Source organism: Anopheles coluzzii, chromosome 2 (assembly GCF_943734685.1).
Source record: "Anopheles coluzzii chromosome 2, AcolN3, whole genome shotgun sequence".
NCBI lineage: Eukaryota > Metazoa > Arthropoda > Insecta > Diptera > Culicidae > Anopheles > Anopheles coluzzii.
In genome coordinates, this window is record NC_064670.1 from 50,521,017 (window position 1) to 50,540,611 (window position 19,595).

The 19,595-nt window shown below is 44.8% G+C and overlaps 3 protein-coding genes across 10 annotated transcripts in view; 1 reads left to right on the forward strand and 2 right to left on the reverse strand.

Annotated features, from left to right (window-relative positions):
* Nucleotides 1-19,595, reverse strand: part of LOC120948177 (A disintegrin and metalloproteinase with thrombospondin motifs 9) — a 146,602-nt gene that overhangs the window by 75,414 nt on the left and 51,593 nt on the right. The window lies entirely within an intron of this gene.
* Nucleotides 1,375-3,766, reverse strand: LOC120948179 (E3 ubiquitin-protein ligase TRIM37-like). The gene is made up of 4 exons (XM_040364245.2): nt 2,716-3,766; nt 2,159-2,614; nt 1,889-2,095; nt 1,375-1,817 (listed from the first exon to the last, which is right to left on the reverse strand). The coding sequence occupies exons 1-4, from the start codon at nt 3,438-3,440 to the stop codon at nt 1,430-1,432; spliced, it is 1,776 nt and encodes a 591-aa protein (XP_040220179.2). The 5' UTR covers nt 3,441-3,766; the 3' UTR covers nt 1,375-1,429.
* On the forward strand, nt 4,374-10,884 carry LOC120948174 (vitellogenin-A1-like). Its single transcript, XM_049606595.1, has 3 exons — nt 4,374-4,476; nt 4,576-9,516; nt 9,591-10,884. Exons 1-3 carry the CDS (start codon nt 4,446-4,448, stop codon nt 10,772-10,774), a joined length of 6,156 nt encoding a protein of 2,051 aa, XP_049462552.1. The 5' UTR covers nt 4,374-4,445; the 3' UTR covers nt 10,775-10,884.

Consider the following 19,595-nt stretch of genomic DNA (forward strand, 5'->3'; position numbering starts at 1 on the left):
TAAACGCCTTTTATTCATTATATATTATCGCATTACATTGCGTAACTATGCAGAAGGGTATAGAAACACAGGGATTTCATCCATTTTTTTTCCTCTTTTTTACTTTTTCTAAATTTGAATTGGATTGAATTTAAAATTTCACTTTATTGCCAAATAGTTCAACAATTAGCATATATATTTCCATGTGATGCACAGCACTTTTTAACGTCAAAGCGTCTGACTGCCTTGAAGCGTTTGATATGTAAGATTTTATTTAAAGGATTGTTGTGTTGCCCTACAGCAATTAGAAGATCTCACTTTTTCGAAAAAGTTTATTATTTTGAACAGACGGCTTGCTCATCTCATCAGCCATAGTGCGGCATTCCTCAAACATTTTTTATATGAATTTGTATTTTCCTGATTTGTGTTGCCGATAACAATATTTATCTGCCTTATATAATACACATTGATCGACAATAATAAATGTATAAAAAGTCTATAACAAGACCAAGATTGAAAAAGTTTAAATAGTAAAGTATTTCCCATTATACATTAATTAAATTTAATGATGATTAACTAAATGATGATTAACTTAACGAAACATCTCTAATGTAATTAATGAAGAAAACTTATTTATATTTGAAGCTAGCATTCAACATGATTGAAGTGATATACAAGATGCTTCGAAAAAATAGAAAGGAAAATTATGATTAATACAATAAAACGATTCATGAAATAATAACTGATTTACCATCTTTACCGCGTAGCTTTATTTGGTACCGATGCTCACAGATTTTTTTTCTAAATGGTGTAATAGTATATCAAAGTTCATTTCTCTCAGTACGCGGTATTCTTAAAAGATACCCGTATGATCACTGTCCATTTGAACATAATAACAGACGCTACACCACGAGCTAAGTGCCGTATAACGGCTGACGCGGTGTTGCATGCCAAAAAATCGTGACGTTCTGCGTAACTTTTTACATTCCTATTCTTCTTATAATCTCAACCCACCCATACTATCGCTGCCTCGCGACGAGTTTCGCCGTTTACGGCAGGCAATGCCTTCACGAGTTAATGCGCAAACGCAGCGCTAAGCGTTTGCGCAGTACCGGTAATCGGTAAGATCAAGTTCAATGAAATCGAGTCTGGCCGCCGTGTTTACTGTCGTTGTAACACAAATTTGATGGTTCTCACGTGGGTAAGCCACCACTTTCGATAGCTACCCGGTTTACGATTTGATTTATAATCGTGTTCAAATGGCAGTTCACCATTCTGGTTTGCTGTATGTGAGTTTGACGGCGTGAATTTCATTACACTACCAAACGACTCAGAAAAGGAAAAAAGTTGCTAAACAACTGAACAATAAAAAAAAAAAAAATAGAAAATGTAAGCTGGGATAGTAAAAATGCTTTTTATTGTAATATTCCACGATTATATAGAAGCACGCTTATTGTTGATCAGTGCTGGGAGACTTGGTGAAAAGATTTTTAACGAAGCTTATGGAAGTTTTGCGCAGCCGTGACTCTAGCGGTTCCTGTGACGTAGTGGGTTTGCAATCGTTGGAAGCTACAGACTCTTTCCGCTGTGGGTACATATTTCCGAAAGCTTGATCATGATACTGGCGGAAATAGATCAGCTTCTGGGTCGCGTTTGGTGGCTTTATAGTTAGACGAATTGAAAGTGAATCCTTCTGGATGTAACCATTGTTGATTAATTCTTCTCGTCCCAAAAACGATTTCCACCCGAAAGGTAGCGATGGTTGGATACAATATTCTAGCGATTTTTTGACGACCTTTTTGTCATTTTGGTGCAAAATCGCCACAGTAAAGTCGTATCTGTAGTAAATAAAGTGAGAAGTTAATTGAGATTGATCAGTTTTTAATTACGGACTTGTCGGAATTCTTACTTGTTAGCAATGCCCGAACAAAGCTCGATGAAAATGCTCAAAAATTGTCCTTTACACTCGGCATTCCCACCAGGGTAGATCTGTATCCGCCACCGGCCACCAATATCATCATTTAGAATGTCAGAATATAGACAATTAGACGATTTGATTGCATCAACCACGTTGCGAACGGTTATCACTTCGGTTAAACAGTCTGGATGGGCTAACCTGAAAACGTCAAATATATCATTACTTGAACGATTCTTTGTACGTTTTACAAATGGGGCTTACTTGTTTAATTGGTCAACTTCAGTCGTCAATAGATCTGCTCGTTTTTTCATTTTCTCGTACTTATCGATCAGGTTGAGTGCTCGAACAGAAAATGTAAGCTCAAGTGCGTCGTTCTCAAGAAACGATTCCTGCAAGGACTTTAAGTCGATGAAATGATTTTGACCCCAGCCCCTCCGCAACTCGAAAAATGCTTCATCCTCGTATCGGTGATTCCTAGAGCTGCCCAGCAATTCAATCGAATAGTGATAGTTTCCTACAATCCCGTTGTACAGCTGTAGGAAAATACTGAGCGAGGTGTTTTTGGCGTCTTCAAACCCACTCGGATGTACTTCCAAACGCCATACGGAACCAATATCATCCGTAACTAATTCTGAATACTGAACTTCATTCGTGCGCCTTACTGATGAGTACTTATTTACGATAAATTTCCATGTTGATGGTTCGGGTATTAGGTTACTACGGGTAATGAAAAGGACACAATTTCGTATTAAACAATAGCAACTACGTAATATGAATGTAATCAATCAACATTACATATTTTAAATGGAAATGTTTACCTCTTAAAACAAGGCGGTTTGACGTTCAGGCAAATTGTTTTCAAACCTTCGATGACTTGTGTGCAGGACCTTTCAATCTCCGCCTGCTTCGTTACGAGCTCTTGAGGAGAATTTTGTCCCACCGTCGCCTTTACGGACAATAGTGCAAATTGATGCTTGTCCAATTTCTTTGTCAATATATCGGCCCACGCATTGATTTCACCCGTTTTTGCATGGAACTGTTGATGTATATCTTTGAGCTCCTGTTGTACCATCACATTTATGGTCTTTATCAGATTATCCTTAGTTTGTTTCACCAGCGCTCGTTGTTTCTCCAACTCCTCTGAAACGCGACGATCAGTTTCGTTAAATAGCCCCTGTGTTTCTAGTAGTATCTTTTCTAGGTGTTGCTGTATCTTTCCAGAGTCAAGCATTGTCGACGATGCGTCAAATTGATCTGACTTGCTCGTGTCATTGTCGATGGGTTTCGATGGATATAACGGACTGCCTTCAAGAATCTTAACAAAATTATCTATTCCACACGGGCACCGACAGTTCGGACATGCCGGATTACCACTTTCTAGCTCCGCCTTTTGTAACCAATCACGGATGCAACTGTAGCAAAACAGCTTCGAACATTGTGGACAAAGCCGAGGATCGTCAATGTGTCTCATACAGATCAAACACTGTGATGCTTCACTAGCCCACTGCACGCGCTGATCTTCTGAACTAGAAGCCATTGGCATTAAAGGTGGTCAATGAACGATTAATGATAAGCTCTGGTTAATCTCGAATGATCGTGCTAATCGGCTAGGCCATCAACCACATATGTATGCTTATCATGAATGCTTCTCACAGAACAGCTGTTGCGACGGTGTACTTATCAGCTGATTGGTTTTTGTAAGTCCACTGTATAGTTTTTGCACGTAAATTGGTCCTCTACAGAGTGTTTACGAAAATATGAAATAATTTTTAAGTTCAATTAAATTACGAGACGAGAATTACAATACCGAAAAACGAAAACCGAACCTACACAACATGTGGATCACATCCGACTGAATTTTCGCAAGCGGAAAAATAAGAGAACGTACAACGAAACTGAGAAAATCATCAACATTTACTCATTTTCATGCTCTCTTGAAGGAAATCTCTCTAAAACGCGAGACCCACCCGAATGTGTTCTATTTTAAGAAGACCATACGAATGATCCCATTGTGCGATGTTGGTTCCAACCCATGTCTGTTTGTATCGCGAGATACTCAACGAACATTAAATGTTTGTAGGAAAAGGACCGAACTAAAATGGAGAAGCAGCAAAAGAGTTTGGGATCGTATAGGTCATGCAAAGCATTCGGAGATGAGCTGAAAACGGCAATGACTTTCAACATTTGTTACAAGGTTTATAATCACGCGATGAATTCGCCGAATATCGAGAAGTCTAAAAATAATTTCAGTGTTGATCATGGCTGAGCACCAATTTTTGAAGCATCGGCAATGCACACATGTGACTAATCAGTAAATATGACGGGCACAAAAATTATTTAACATGCAACTGATAGCGTAGAAGGCTAGCTTCCATGCCAGATCAATGATAATAAAAATGAAGTAGAAAGATTTCATTGAGCAAACCACTGATAAGAAAAAAAAAATATAGGAAAGTCGAGTATAAAAGATGATCCTGTGACCACCAGTAGGCACATTCGAGCTTTGGAGTGCATTCAAAGCATCCGGGCAACTGCGAACAACCGAACCATGATTGCGAAGTTACTCCTCCTCACGCTTGGTAAGTGTTATTCATTCAATCGTTGGCTATTCCATTCGAAGGATTTCATCTGCCGTGCAATATAACTAATCGGTTGGTGTGCTGCTTTGTGCTTTACAGTGGGGTTGTGTACGGCGTACCAGTACTCGTACGAGTATGAGTTCCCTTCCTCTCGCCCGTTCAACAAGACGGGCTTCGAGTTCGGTGCCTGGGAACCGAACAAGGAGTACGTGTACAACGTGACGACGAAAACCATGACCGCTCTGCCGGACCTCGAGGACTACTGGACCGGCATTGTGACGCACGGCTATTTGGTGATCCGTCCCAAGGATCACAACTATGTCGTTGCCTACATTGACCGTCCGATGTACGCGGCGTTCAACGAGTATCTGCCCCGTGGATACCGCACTGAACTGTCGCGCTTCAACCTGAAATGGCAGCCGATGCCATTCAGCTCGAAGCCCTTCGGAATCTACTACAACAAGGGAGCCGTCAAGGGCTTCTATGTTGAGAAGACGGTCCCCAACCACGAGGTCAACATGCTCAAGGGCTGGGTCAGCCAGCTGCAGCTGGACACCCAGGGAGCGTACGTGATCAAGTCGGAGTTCAACCAGTTCCCGGAAAACAACACCCTCACCGGTGTGTACAAGACCATGGAGCCATCGGTGACCGGCGAATGTGAAACCCTTTACGACGTCAACCCAGTCCCGGAATTCCACTTCCAGTCCCACAAGGAATGGGTTCCTCAGCCCCAGTGGCTCGAGGAGGACCAGCATGTGTTCCATGTTGTCAAGTCCCGCAACTTTGACCATTGCGAGCAGCGCATGGGCTTCCACTTTGGCTTCAGCGGGTTCAGCGACTTCAAGCCAAACACCAACCAGATGGGTAACATCATGACCAAGTCGGAAGTGACCCAGATGTATCTGACCGGCAACTGGTATAACTATACCATCCAGTCGGTGTCCACCGTCAACAAGGTTGTGGTCAGCCCGTCGCTGGTCAACAGCCAGAAGGCTATGGTCTACGCTCAGGTCAACATGACGCTCAATGAAATCACGCCCTACGATAAGTACCCCGAAGGCCCAGCTGACGATCGTCAGGTCTTCGTCGACCTGGTGTACAGCTACAACATGGCTCATGATAAGAACAACTTCGTTCGTCCGGCCAACGAGACCGATGACTCTTCGTCGTCGTCGTCGTCGTCGTCTTCGGATTCCGACTCTGACTCGTCCAGCTCTTCGGACTCGTCCAGCTCTAGCTCGGAGGAGGAAGCGGAAAACTTCAAAATCAGCCCGGCTGAGCAGTACAAGAAGCAGGCTAAGGAAGTCGAGCGTCGTGGAAACCGCAACCGTCGTGATCTGAATGCCTTCAAGGAGAAGCAGTACTACGAAGCGTACAAGCGCGACCAGTACCGTCTGCGTAAGCAAAACGACACCTCGTCCGACTCGTCTAGCTCCGATGATTCTTCGTCCAGCAGCTCTTCGTCCAGCTCTTCGGAGTCGGATGAGCACGACTTCTACAGCTCTTCCGAGTCCGACTCCGACTCGCTGAGCAGCGAGGAGTTCTACCAGCCGATCCCGGAAAGCATGAAGGATGCCCCTCAGACTCCCTTCCTTCCCTACTTCACTGGATACAAGGGATACAGCGTGCAGTACGCCCACAACGTCGATGCCTCTCGCTACGCCTACAAGCTGGCCTACGAGATCGCCGACGAGCTGCAGGAAATCTCCCAGGTCCCCAAGTCGAACACGCTGAACAAGTTCACCATTTTGGCCCGTGTTCTGCGCACCATGCACTACCAGGACATCTACGACGTTTGCCAGAAGCTGTTTGTTTCGCAGAAGGAACGCGAAGAGGGCAGCAACCACAGCGAGTCGTTCGCCAAGAAGGTTGACGCCTGGAACACTTTCCGCGACGCTTTGGCCCAGGCCGGTACCCCGCCTGCCTTCAAGGTGATCAAGGAGTTGATCGAAGAGAAGAAACTGGGTGGTGATGAAGCTGCCAGCGTCATCGCTACTCTGCCCAAGACCATCCGCTACCCGACCGAAACGGTGATGCACGAGTACTTCCTGCTGGTGACGTCTAACGCTGTCCAGCATCAGGAGTACCTGAACACCACCGCTCTCATTTCCTACTGTGACTTCCTGAACCGTGCCCAGGTCAACAACCGTTCGGCCTACAACTACTACCCGGTGTATAGCTTCGGCCGTTTGGCTGATGCCGACTACAAGATCGTGGCTCACAAGGTTGTGCCGTGGTTCGCGCACCAGCTGCGTGAAGCCGTCAAGGCTGGTGACAGCGTGAAGGTGCAGGTGTACATCCGCTGTCTTGGACATTTGGGACACCCCGAGATCCTGAACGTTTTCGAACCGTACCTGGAAGGCAAGATCCCAGTGACCCACTTCCAGCGTCTGGCTTTCATTGTCGCTCTGGACCGTCTGGTCGAGAACTACCCGCGTCTGGCTCGCTCTGTGCTGTTCAAGGTGTACCAGAACACCGGAGATGCCCATGAGGTCCGTTGTGCCGCAGTGTACCTGCTGATCCGCACGAAGCCCCCGGTATACATGCTCCAGCGTATGGCTGAGCAGACCCACTACGACCCGAGCACGTACGTCCGCGCTGCCGTCAAGACCGCTCTGGAGAGCGCTTCCGAGGCTGATGAGTTTGATGATGATTACGAGTTCTCCCAGAACGCACAGGCCGCTGTCAAGCACCTGAACCCCCGTGACTTTAGCCTGCAGTACTCTGGCACTTTCCTGCGTGATTTTGCCTTCAAGGAGCTTGAGCTCTCGTACCGCATGTACTTCTCCCAGATCGCTGCTGACGACCACTACGTCCCGAGCGGCTTCTTCTTCCACCTGCGCAAGAACATGGGTGGCCTGAAGCGTTTCTCGACCTTCTACTACCTGATCTCGAGCATGGAGACGTTCTTCGATTTGCTCGACAAGCAGTACGACAGCTACAACAAGCACCAGGAGTACAAGTCTAGCGACTATTACTACAAGTACTACAAGCAGTATCCACACCTGTTCAAGGACTACTTCAGCCAGTACAACAAGAACCACAAGTACCAGAACGATTACTACGAGCAGTTCGGAAACAAGAACCAGGAGGAGTTCCAGAAGTGGTCCACCACCCGCATCGCCAAGCTGCTGAACATCGATCCCGAGGAGGCTGAGGAGCTGGAGGGTCAGTTCATGTTCCAGATCTTCAACGGAGAGCGCTTCTTCGCCTTCAACAACCAGACCATTGAGCAGTTCCCGAGCCTTGTGAAGAAGTACTTCGAGGACTTCGAGGATGGTTTCGCCTACAACATGACCAAGTTCTATCAGCAGAACGTTGTCACCATGGCCTTCCCGCTGGCCACCGGTCTGCCATTCCACTACAGCCTGAAGACCCCGACTCTGATGAAGTTCGAGTTCGAGGCCTCTGCCACCACCTACCCGAGCATTTTCAAGACCCCCACTGGATACCCCGAGAAGGAGAACGACGACTTTATCCATATGCCCCGTTGGTTCAACGGATCCGCTGATGTGAACATGGCCTACTCTCGCCTGGTTGATGCCAAGGTTGGCTTCATTACGCCCTTCGACCACCAGCGTTATGTCGCCGGTTACCAGAAGAAGTTCCAGGGATACCTGCCATTCAGCTTCGACTTTGGCTTCGACTTTGAGAACAACGACTTTGAAGTGAACGTGCAGCCGCTGGAGCCCAAGAAGGACGTGCTACTCTTCCACATGAGCTCGTGGCCGTACACCGGATACAAGGACATCGCCGATCTGCGCCCGATGGCCGAGCAGCCGAGCGTGCACATTCTGCACGATCGCGCCCAAACCACCAAGTCGTTCGAGCAGTCGTTCGGTCAGTCGCTGACCGGCGTTGCTCTGCGCTTCCAGGCCAAGTACGACAAGGACTTCATCGACTACGCCTACCTGATGAAGCACATTGAGCAGCACGACTACTGGTCTGCGCTGGTCTATCCGTTCGCCTCGGAGACCTACCACTACCATCAGTTTAACCTGTACTACGATGCTCAGCGCACCAGCGTGAAGAATGTCAAGTTTGTGCTGCAGCACAAGCAGGCCGACTACGACCAGGACTTCCAGACCGCCGACGTGAAACACCCGAAGAGTCGCCACGGATACTCTGGATTCTACAACGAGTACAACTACGCCCAGCCCTTCGTCTACTACGCCGGAAGCCAGCGCCGACAGGAGCAGTTCATGCGCAACGCTGGTGCCGGTATTCGCAACAGCGACGTCAATGTCTACGATTTCGGAATCGTGTTCGAGGGCAAGCAGCAGAAGGCTGAGTTCGTGTTTACCACCGCCTATGCCGACAGCCCAGTTGACGAGAAGGAGCGTCTGTTGATGTTCCTGTCCTTCAGCCCGTACGTGTCGTCCAGTGCCTTCTTCGAGTTCATTCCGTTCTCTGGCAAGCAGTTCCAGATGTGCTTCTCGGCCACCAACCAGTACCCGAACATGCCCAAGCTCAACTTCCTCAATGTTCTCAACTTTGACAAGGTCGGAAGCATGAACTGGGAGCTGGCATACGGTGAGAAGTGCCAGGGAGGATCGCACGTCTCGATGAAGGGTAAGCTGATCCAGTCGGAGCCCTACCGCCATTTCCTGCGTATCTCCGAGGCTGGCCAGAGCTGCAAGCAGCAGATGGACCAGGGATACTTCCAACTGCCCGCATGTCAAAACGCCACTCGCCAGGCCGGATACTTCGATCAGTACTCGTTCAACTTTGAGTACAAGGATGTCTCGAACTATGCAAAGAACCTGACCTACCAGTTCTTCGACTACGCTCGTTACTTCACCTTCCCGTACTGGAACGAGGACTACTTCTTCCAGGGCAAGCACAACCAATTCCAGATCGACTTCCAGCTGGCTCCGTACTTTGATTACTACAACGCTTCCTTCTACGGATCTGACCGTAGCTTCGCTATCCAGAACTACCCGATCGAAAGCGAATACGCCCGTTACTTCTTCTCCGTCCACCCCGACTTTGACTACTACGAGCGCATGTTCAACTACGCTTACCGCGGAAACTACCATCGTAAGTATACTGGCGGAACATCATCAATATTACACGCTCCAAAGATACCAATAATTGTTTTCTTTCCTCTACAGCATCTTGCGCTGTGTCGAACAAATTCGTCAACACCTTCGATGGAAAGACCTACGACTATGAGCTTGGCAACTGCTGGCATGTGGTGCTGCACACCGTCAAGCCTGACTACTATTTCTACGCCCAGGACTCGCACTTCATGAACTCGGACTACGAATACAACTGGAAGAACGGCTTCGGAGAGGATGAGCAGATCACCATCCTGGCCCGTCACGGCGAGGACAACCAGCTCTTCTTGAAGGCTATCCTTGGCCAGTACAAGCAGAACGACTACAACATCGATATCATCCCCCACGGACACGAGCTCCCGATGGTCTACATCAATGGCAAGCCCCAGCAGATCCACGAGAAGTACGCCGTCGAAATGTACACCAATGATGATGGTGGCGATCAGCCGCTGATCCGCGTCTATGCCCTGCCTGGCAACGAGCTGGAGATCAGCTTCCGCGATGACGACATCAAGATCGTGTTTGACGGATACCGTGCCCGTTTCTTCGCCGACCAGTCGTACTTCAACAACTTCGTCGGTCTTTGCGGTACCAACAATGGCGATGGAGAGGACGACTTCATCACCCCCGACCAGTGCGTCATGCGCAAGCCTGAATACTTTGCCGCTTCGTACGCGCTCACCGGCATGAACTGCAGTGGGCCGGCTCAGGCCTACTTCACCGAGTACCACCAGAAGGCTCAGCAGCACTGCGTCAAGCCCCAGTACTACTTCGGCAACGTCATCAGCGAGCAGGAAGCCGGACGTCAGCGTTACAACTACTACTACAAGGACTTTGATCTTTCGGACTCATCCTCGTCCGAGTCTTCGTCGTCATCGGATGAATCTGATGATTCCAACTCGTCCTCGTCGGAGGAGCGCAAGCCGAACCGTGAGCACTTCTTTGAGAAGCAGCAATACACCGAGAAGGAATGTGCTATGCAGCATCGTGTGCAGTACATCGAGCAGGGTGACAAGATCTGTTTCACGAACCGTGCTCTGCCCACTTGCTCATCTCAGTGTAAGGCATTTGAAAAGATCCAGAAGTACGTCGATGTTCACTGCCGTGACGCTACCGATTCTGCCGCTCAGCTGTTCAAGCAGCAGATCCGCAAGGGAGTCAACCCGGACATGAGCAACAAGTCGGTCACCAAGACCGTCAAGTACTACTTCCCCAAGAAGTGTGTCTTTGCTAACTAAGCCTCATAAGATGCACTAACTATTTATGAAAATCACAAAAAAGCATTTAGAAAATCATAAAAAATATCGAGGAGAATTGAATAAAAGAAAAACAATGAATTAAATGAAAACTTTGCCTTATATTCATCAAGTACATGGAAGCAGTATATTGCATATAAACAACTTCAAATTTGTAGAACGATTTGTTTTTCTTGAAAAGGACAGGAAATGCATTTGTCTCGACGAATTTAAAACTTTTTTTTAATTGAATTTCATTCATCGAGTCTTATTTGTGTAAACAGTCATCTCTTTGAATGTCAAGGTTACCAGCAAACGACGTTCAATTACCGAACCGCAGACATTCCACACAAGTTCTTTAAAACAGTTCATTTAATTTAAACTCAATAGGATTCAGCGCAACACGCATGAACCCCAACGAACGACGGCGAGTGCAGTGAACTTCAACTCCTAGACAACAATCAGCCTTTTAAAATACACTAATTGGTGTGCACCATCGTCTGTGTGTCTTTGCGTTCTCGTCGTCACGAGTGAAGTTTCTGCACTAGATATGCTGTCGCGATGTCTCATCCGTGATTGGCAAAAGACGGTGCTATTTTTATGCAAACGATGATTCAATGTCGAGGAATTGCCCATAGCATTGCACCACTTATAATTCATATGAAACAATTTAAAATAAAACTTTAAGTTAGTATGCTTAAAACAAAAGAACGTAACCTTTATTGAAATTTTACTATCATATTTATTTGTTAACAAAGGTGGTATAAATTAAAACATATGTGTGTAACAGTGAAAAGTAGATCAATATTTAAAAAATATTACTTTTAAAAGCCTGCAATGTTAATGAGCAGAGGTTCTCTTCAGTAATACAATTTCCCCGTCAATTGAGAAAATTAGGTTCTACATACTATATTGTATCAATCGTTATTTTCCGATGAGGTACACGAATAGACAAAGCCATAGGGTATTAGCCATCACCGCACGGTACTTGTGCATGCAAATATTGTGACTTCATTGAATCGTAAAGTGATGGCGCGACAAGTCAGTTTAGCAGCAGCAGCACAAACAGGGTACCCCAATGGACGAACGATTCAGTTGTCAGAGATAGTTAATGAACCAGTTGCACGTTTGATCGGTATTTCTTTGCATAAATATTTTCTTAAGCCACGCCAACATTTCATGCCACAAATGGACAGATCGGTAAATTTACAGAATTATTGATCATAGACATTAATTAAGACGGCTAAGACCATACTAACAGGTAGTCCTTGAATGTGCTTCGTTTGAATACATTCACACTAATGGCGCGGTGTGTAAATGAGCTAATGCATGTGCTCGAATTTCAAGAACAAATTGAATTAAATGAGCAGTTTGAGTGTAGGGAACTTTCGTAGGGTGTAGGTTAACTTTCACAAACTTTCTTCCTTCTCATTGAATAATCAAACTGATATGTAAAACACTGTAATTAAGTTATGCACGGGTCATCTATTTCTTAAATGAAAATCAGTCCGATTCGATATCTAAAAACACTTTCCGACTATTTCGTATAAGGACCACGAATGCACACGCTATTTGTCTTTTGGCACGATGCAGCCGTTTGTCTGCATTCCGAAACAAATGGTGATGATGCAAGTTCTGATTTCACTCGACTCGAAAGTACGGAGGGAAGGTAAAAAACATAAATCTTGTTTTGCTTCCAAATAGCTTGCCGTTCAGCTCATAACACACGATCGGATGGTGGTGGAATTTGAGAGGCTGACCGACAGACAATGTTGCAACGAACTGGTAATATATGCACGTGTCTGGCCTATTCCACTCTTGCATTCAACCATTTTGCGCGAGTCAGTTTGTCTAGCTACTATGAGCTAGCGCGTAACTCAGTATAAATGTAGTATGAAATTAAATGTATAAATATTTCGCGGCTAAGGTGATAAAAAGAATGATTTACCCGCCCTTGCTGTGTACAAATTGCAGGGTTGGCTTTATGCAGAATGATTTACTGTAGCTCATCTGAAGTCTGACATAAAAAAACGATTGATTTTTGGCTGGTTTCGAAGTTGCTGTTACATTCTAATAACTAAGAAGACTTTTACAATGCGTCATGATTTAGGACAACTGCTACAAAATATAACACATTTCGGTCATAAATGCCATTTTTGCAAGCAAACTAGCTTGCAAGTGTCCAGGATTGAACACTTTTCAATTTGGAGTAGTTCCGTAACCGGCCAAACGCTAAATAATACCATCTTTCAGTGTAACCGTTTCACTCCTTTTATTTTTGCTTCTTGAGTTTTGCGGCATAAATAAACGCATCAAGCAGCTCTAATTCCGATAAGTGAATAATAAATCCTTGCTGACATTAATAGCATCGTGATGGATGCCAGTGCACTCGATAGGAATGTGAAACTGCTTAATGTGGCCTGTCTTAAATCTTGCGCTATTGGTACCCGCATGCTAGCAACCATATGGTAAGAAATCCTCGAAACCTGCCAACATTGTTCGGGGTTATCACGTTTGCTTACTTCACGCACAGCACAGCGTAAACCAATTGAAATACTTCAAGATTGTGTTTAAATAGGTTCCATACATGTATAAGTGTCTCAGGGTGATGTACTGACGGCAGGACGGGGGTAGATTATTTCACTATCTTTCAGCCGTTAAGTTGACTGAAGTCAAATCGAATAAAGTGTGCACGAACGATGCTGCAACTGCAACGCTTAAATTATTAGGTCGTGGTGAAAACTGAGCAAACAATCGGTTCGTATCCTTGACCTTCATAAATTAAATGCATTTGTTGTTTTTGTTGTTATTCAATTTAACTTACGGTTAAGTCAACCGATTCTAAAAGTCTTAGAATGACCACATCCACGGGGGGAGGGTATACGACATTTTGGACAAATTAATTGAATATGGGCTACCATCTTTCGAGACCATCGTCTACATTTATCGAAATTTGCTACGAATTCTTTGTCTGGATGCAGATGCGACTAAATTATGGGGTGATAAGGAACCGTTTCAGACTATACTATAGATATTATACCACATGGATGTGTGTTTAAATTATAACTGTAGCTACTAGAATACACACATATCTTTACATGCTATTTTTGTTTGTTTGTTTCTCAAAAAATGGTGCAATGAAACGTGATTTGAATCACGTATTGAAATTGCTATAGTTTGCGATATTAAATGAGCAGAAGAGATATGTAACCATTCATTAGAATAAAAAACAATGTAGCAAAAATAACAAGTAAAACTTTTGGCAGACACCTGCCAAATTAGGCGATTTGAGAGTTGCAGCACACCATCCATCATACCAAACAAGAATTTGACTGCACCGTGCATCATGGCTGTAGCAACGCTTATTGCAGCACAATTAAAGAGCATTGGCGTGCGCTTGTCGATAACATACACGAAACTCCCAAGGTAATCGCTGTTAGGGGGATGATAAATGTTTAGGTACATCATTGAGCCAACTACAAACTGGCTAGTGCGCGAGTTTTCGTCCATTTTCTTTCTCTCTTTTGGAACCGGTCGGAACTTTTGTAGTTGTTTTTTTCCTGTCTCGTTGCTTGCAAACAATTTCAAAACTGTGCATTCGTGAACGAGAACGTGTTGTGTTTGATAAATCGTTGTGCATACCATTTTTCCCGTGAAATCATTTTACAAACCAAGGCGACGCAGAATCCTACTTATGGATGCGTCGCGCTAATTCGTTGAGAGAAAAAAAAAATGTTCGAAAACGTGATACAAGCCAGAACCCATGCCAACGAGTGTGGGAAAGTTTTGGGCACTTAGGCTCTTTGGTGAAGCGGAACGCAAATGACTTGTAGATCGATTAACAGAACACTGTTCTTGGTCCTCATCGCAAAAGCAGACTATCTTCAATCATATGCACGGCATGTGACAACAACTGACTGACAGGATGAGTCGTACGCTAATGTATGAATATTTAAGACCTCTCAACGCTAGTGAAGCTGACTGTTGTATCTTATTTTTATATACAATAACCTAATTTGAATTGATCATTTGTCATATATGCCGTTCCCTTTGTCTGGCTGTCTGCGAGAAAAAACACTAAATTTAACAGGTCGATATTTTAAGCAATTCACCACATTTCACGCTACAAACTATGTTACCGACAAATGTCACAGAACGCACTATGTCGCGCACACATCGAACAAAGGCGATCTGCTTTTGTTGCGACCAATAAATACGCGCTAATCTTTTTGCACTTGCCTTGCCGACTGCGTCCACCCTATGTGCGGCACAACAAACCATAAATCCATTAGCGAGGATCGCCCCCGTGCTGACCCTGAATGGTGTCCCAGGTACGCCCAGGCAATCGCCCCCATACGCGGCAATCCGATTGTCAACAGGTTGCAATTTAGCGGAGGATTTGTGCCATCGTGAGCGGTTTCATTGAATATCGGGGCTCTCTGTGTTGTTTGAACGCATCGTTACTTTGTCTCACACGGTCGGTTTCATGCCATGGGATGCTCTGATTGTCAAACAAACAGGCTCACACATACTACATGTACTCCCAGGATCCTAACGCTCTCTTTTGCTTGACCTACACGGAAACCCACTTTTGCAATATGCGTTCGTAAGCAAAGTCCCCGATTTTGGTACTCAATTTTGCAAGAAACCAAAAACCCAATACCCAGACCACAATTTTGTAGCAGCTTAAGCCGCATGAACCTTCACGGTTGCCTCTTTCGGGACGGTAAGCTCCGACATGCTGGCCTACAATCTAGGGGACTGTTTTACGATGCTATTTAGCGCCTACGCGCATTTCGCTAAGGAAATGGTGGTATCAATTAAGAACGCCGTGGGCCGATTACCAGAAGACACGCCGCTAATCGGATCAAAAAGCTAGATTGATCGTCGTTCGCAAAGCACTAAGATGCGCGACGTACATGAGACACAATATTACACAAGACGGTCGATAAGCTTTTGGCTACTGAAAAATACTTAATTTAAAAAAAAAGAAATGATGCAAAATTAGATGTAGCAAAACAAGAAGAAACACTTCGGAACATAACAGCTACGATATCGTGGCAAAACAATTCAAAACGAGGTGAAAATTGTCCTCCCCGCATTAATGGCACGAATCCAACTGCTCGCCATTCGTATCCAGACCATTCGAATATCGTAAATTTGGAGGTAGTCTAAAGGGATTAAAGAACGTTATGTGTCGTTTTTCTCATGTAGCACTACAAAGCTATCCTTGACAGGGTAGGGGCCATCCTAGTTAAATCTGAACGGCAGCTCACCGGTTATATATTGCTTATAAATTGGCTCGTAAAATAAAATACAACCCGATTACGGGACTATAAAGCATCGTATTCAATCGAGTTGCGCTGTGAACCACTGGAGCAGCGCTAACTGGTGCACACCAAATTAGCTTAGGCCTGTGGCGAGACGAAAACAATAACCAATTAAGGCCAAGGAGCAATCGCTTTGGCCTACTGGAGTAAACTTCTGGATGATGAAATTCAACAGAATAGCAAAGTAAACGACTCTTCTTACCAAGCCATGGGAGATGTTTAATGTCTTACAGCTAGACTTCGTCCCCAGAAGGTGCACCAGTTAGGTCAGACATCATATAACTGATGAAGTCACGCAGTAGCTGAAACACCACAAGAGCAGGAGATTGTTTAGAACATATTTCTTAGTTAGTGCAGTTAGATGCACACATTTTTCACGTGTGTAAATAAGGCACACTATTTACATGGACTAACCTATATAATCATCCGAACAGACGCTATTTAAACAGTACCTATACCGCGTTGGGCCGTTTTCTGTCAGAAGAACGTAGAGCAGGTTTCAGCAATACTGGTAGTAACGACGACGACGACGACGACGACGACGACGACGAAGATGACGACGGGTAACCGAAAGTAAAATTTTGTACGAGCTGTGTTTATGCGTTTGTGAGTGTGTATATATTGGCCACTGCGAGTTGCAAATGTGTTATACCAACCATACCCGAAGTGCATTCTCCTATCGCAGCCAAGAAACGGTTTAATTGCTCCATAATTCAGTGAGCTATTTTGATAACTCACTTAACCACGTTCTCTGCAGGCATGAAAACTGCAACTCTATCCAGTTGCCGGGGCCAAAAGTGGAAACAACCTGTAGCGAAGTGTTCTAGGCGAGCATGTGCAAACTTTATCGACGCGCTTAATGGGTTGCAACTGCTTGTGAGGTGTTTTTGAGACTGGTCAGCAATTTCTTGCACGAACTTTCTAGCGAAGAATGTCGGAAACGCCCTATGCGCGTTGTGTGTCGTGTGCAGTATTTCCTAGTGCTAGATGCACTTACCAGTCTGGCCGCATGTCGGACAACTAACTATGTCACGGATTAACGAGATTTCAGAGTCCAACGATTCCGTTGTACGGAACGGGACACAGCGTCGTGTCGTGGGTTATGTTTTGTCTGGTAATCTGGTTCTGATATATGGTTCCAGCTAGTGAAGATCATTCGAGGGGATTATTCCGAGCAAGGGAAACTAATCAATGGTCAAAGAAGGGAAGAAACTTGTACGGCAACTACCGCTTTTGACATTCGAGGATCGCAGTCGAAACATCGTAATGACCCCACAGGCAAACCGATTTAACGGAGCAGGAGAGGGGCCGAACGGAACATAAATAATCCAGCGCTTTAACGAACGTCGCCAGGTCGATTCAGGTCCATGGAATGGCTTATCGGGATCTTAGCTAGACGCAGCAACTTAGGAACACCATCCTACAGACCCGGCAGCATCAGTTAGCCCTAGCTTCTGCACGGTTGCTTTATTGACCATTCCGATGTGATGTCGTTCTTTTTTTTCACTTAGAGACGGGAAGTACAAAGGTCAGAAAAGGTGCAAGCCACTGTTGATCAACATTTCACCGTAGGTTGGAGGGTCTGAACGGTTTCTCGACATTGGGCGTGAGGGTACACCGTATAGACGCGATAGGAGACAGTTGATTGGTAATCGCAATTAACGGTCACCTAGCCTTGTCTTAGCTTGGAATTCAGTAAATTCAATGTGGATACATTTTTCATCTCAACTGAACGTTTAATCATCAACTGCAGGTTTAAACCCTTAAAATAAACCCTTAAAATACAGAACAGAAATTACCACATAAAATTAGTATCAAATATTATAAAAATATATCATACCGAGTTTTTAGACTAGCGTATCGCTTGGATTCAAATTGTAGAACGATTATAAAGTTTTTTTTCATAGCAAAACACCTACTACTGCCATAAGAGTTAAAAACTGTACCACAGTGCTGAACAAGAGTTAAATATGCATGCAGACGAAATTGTTCGTATCTAAAACCGATAGAACAGGACATGATTCAACTTGGTCGGTGCAGCGCTCCATGGTCGTAATAAATTATCATTCCACCGCGAGCCGACATGGCCTCCTATTAGGTTGTGGATTAGGGTGGTCCATGCTTGGCAAGATTTCCAGATTACTCGAAGACTGTGTGCAGACAGTACGGCGGCTGAACGACTTCTGTATGCTGATCAACACGCAGCAGTCGCGCCATTTTACACTTCGCCCTTCTTCCGTGCGTTTGACTCTGCGAGAGTCATGGTATAAAAAATAGCCATCCCATGCGTGCTAGCCTGGTAGCAGTCGCTCCATAAATTACCATCTGTCAATCGATAAATTCTGCAAAGTGATAATTGTACACCGTGCCTAACACAACGGCAAACTAATCGGCCGCTAAGAATCGTGCCGGCACTGGAACGAGTAGCGTATCGTGGGTACTTCCGTACCGGTTTTCTGGACGATGCGCGCGAGGAATGATTTGTGTTACCGTGTAACGCCCAGGACGCTTCAGCGAGTGGATTTTTTGTCTGACTTCCTGCAATACACGAGATCCACACCTCGTGGGGTAGATTGCCATCTAAAGCAGGGGCAATTCGACCTCACGTGCAATATATGGAAACAGCAGCACGTTACAGAAGATTCTGACCATTCCACCCTCACACTGACGACCACGATCGGAGCGTAATCGACTGTTTGATCTTGTTTATTTACATTTTTCATTCTCTGGCTGCATGCCTTCAGCCCGGATCTGACATTTGGCATTTGAATACCGTTTTGTGAAGTGTGAATTCTTCTAACCTGTCAAGAGTCCCCAGGTGACGTGAATCAGCACGCGCTCATCCGTGTTCGCGCAGCACCTCCACAGACAAACGTAGGCTGAACAGCGATTCATCTGTCTCATAAAGCGAAGTTTATTTCTTCGAAGTACTGTGCGTTGGACAACGAAATATTTCCAACTAGAAAGTAGACCGAATAGTGCTCTTCTTATACGATATTCTATGTCGATGAATTCCTCACAGATCCAAGACGATTGCATCAATAAATGAAGCAAATTTTGTGATAGTAATAATGCATGACAGCGAGCATTACTTTCCGATTTTATATACTCAAAAAACATAGCAGATGAAAGAAAATAATAACAAATTATTGTCTTTAAAAAACTCCATGTTCATGCTAATTGTGTATACAACTTTAATAGAACTTATTATTACGCTGTCTGAAAGGATAAATACTGTTGGTGTTTTTTTAATGGAAATAGAAAATGCCACTCCATGCACACCAATCTTTTGAATAAACATGATATAAGAAACACGACAAATGATGCGAAAGATGCTGACACTGCCGAGTAAGCTCAAATAACAAGGGTAGTTTGTGCTTTGGAGGGGGCCATGTTTTTCGACCATGGAATCTACCAACTACTACAAAAATCGTATAGCTCGACCATTCACCGTATACACACGAAACAGATCACGCCATAACAGTCAATAACAA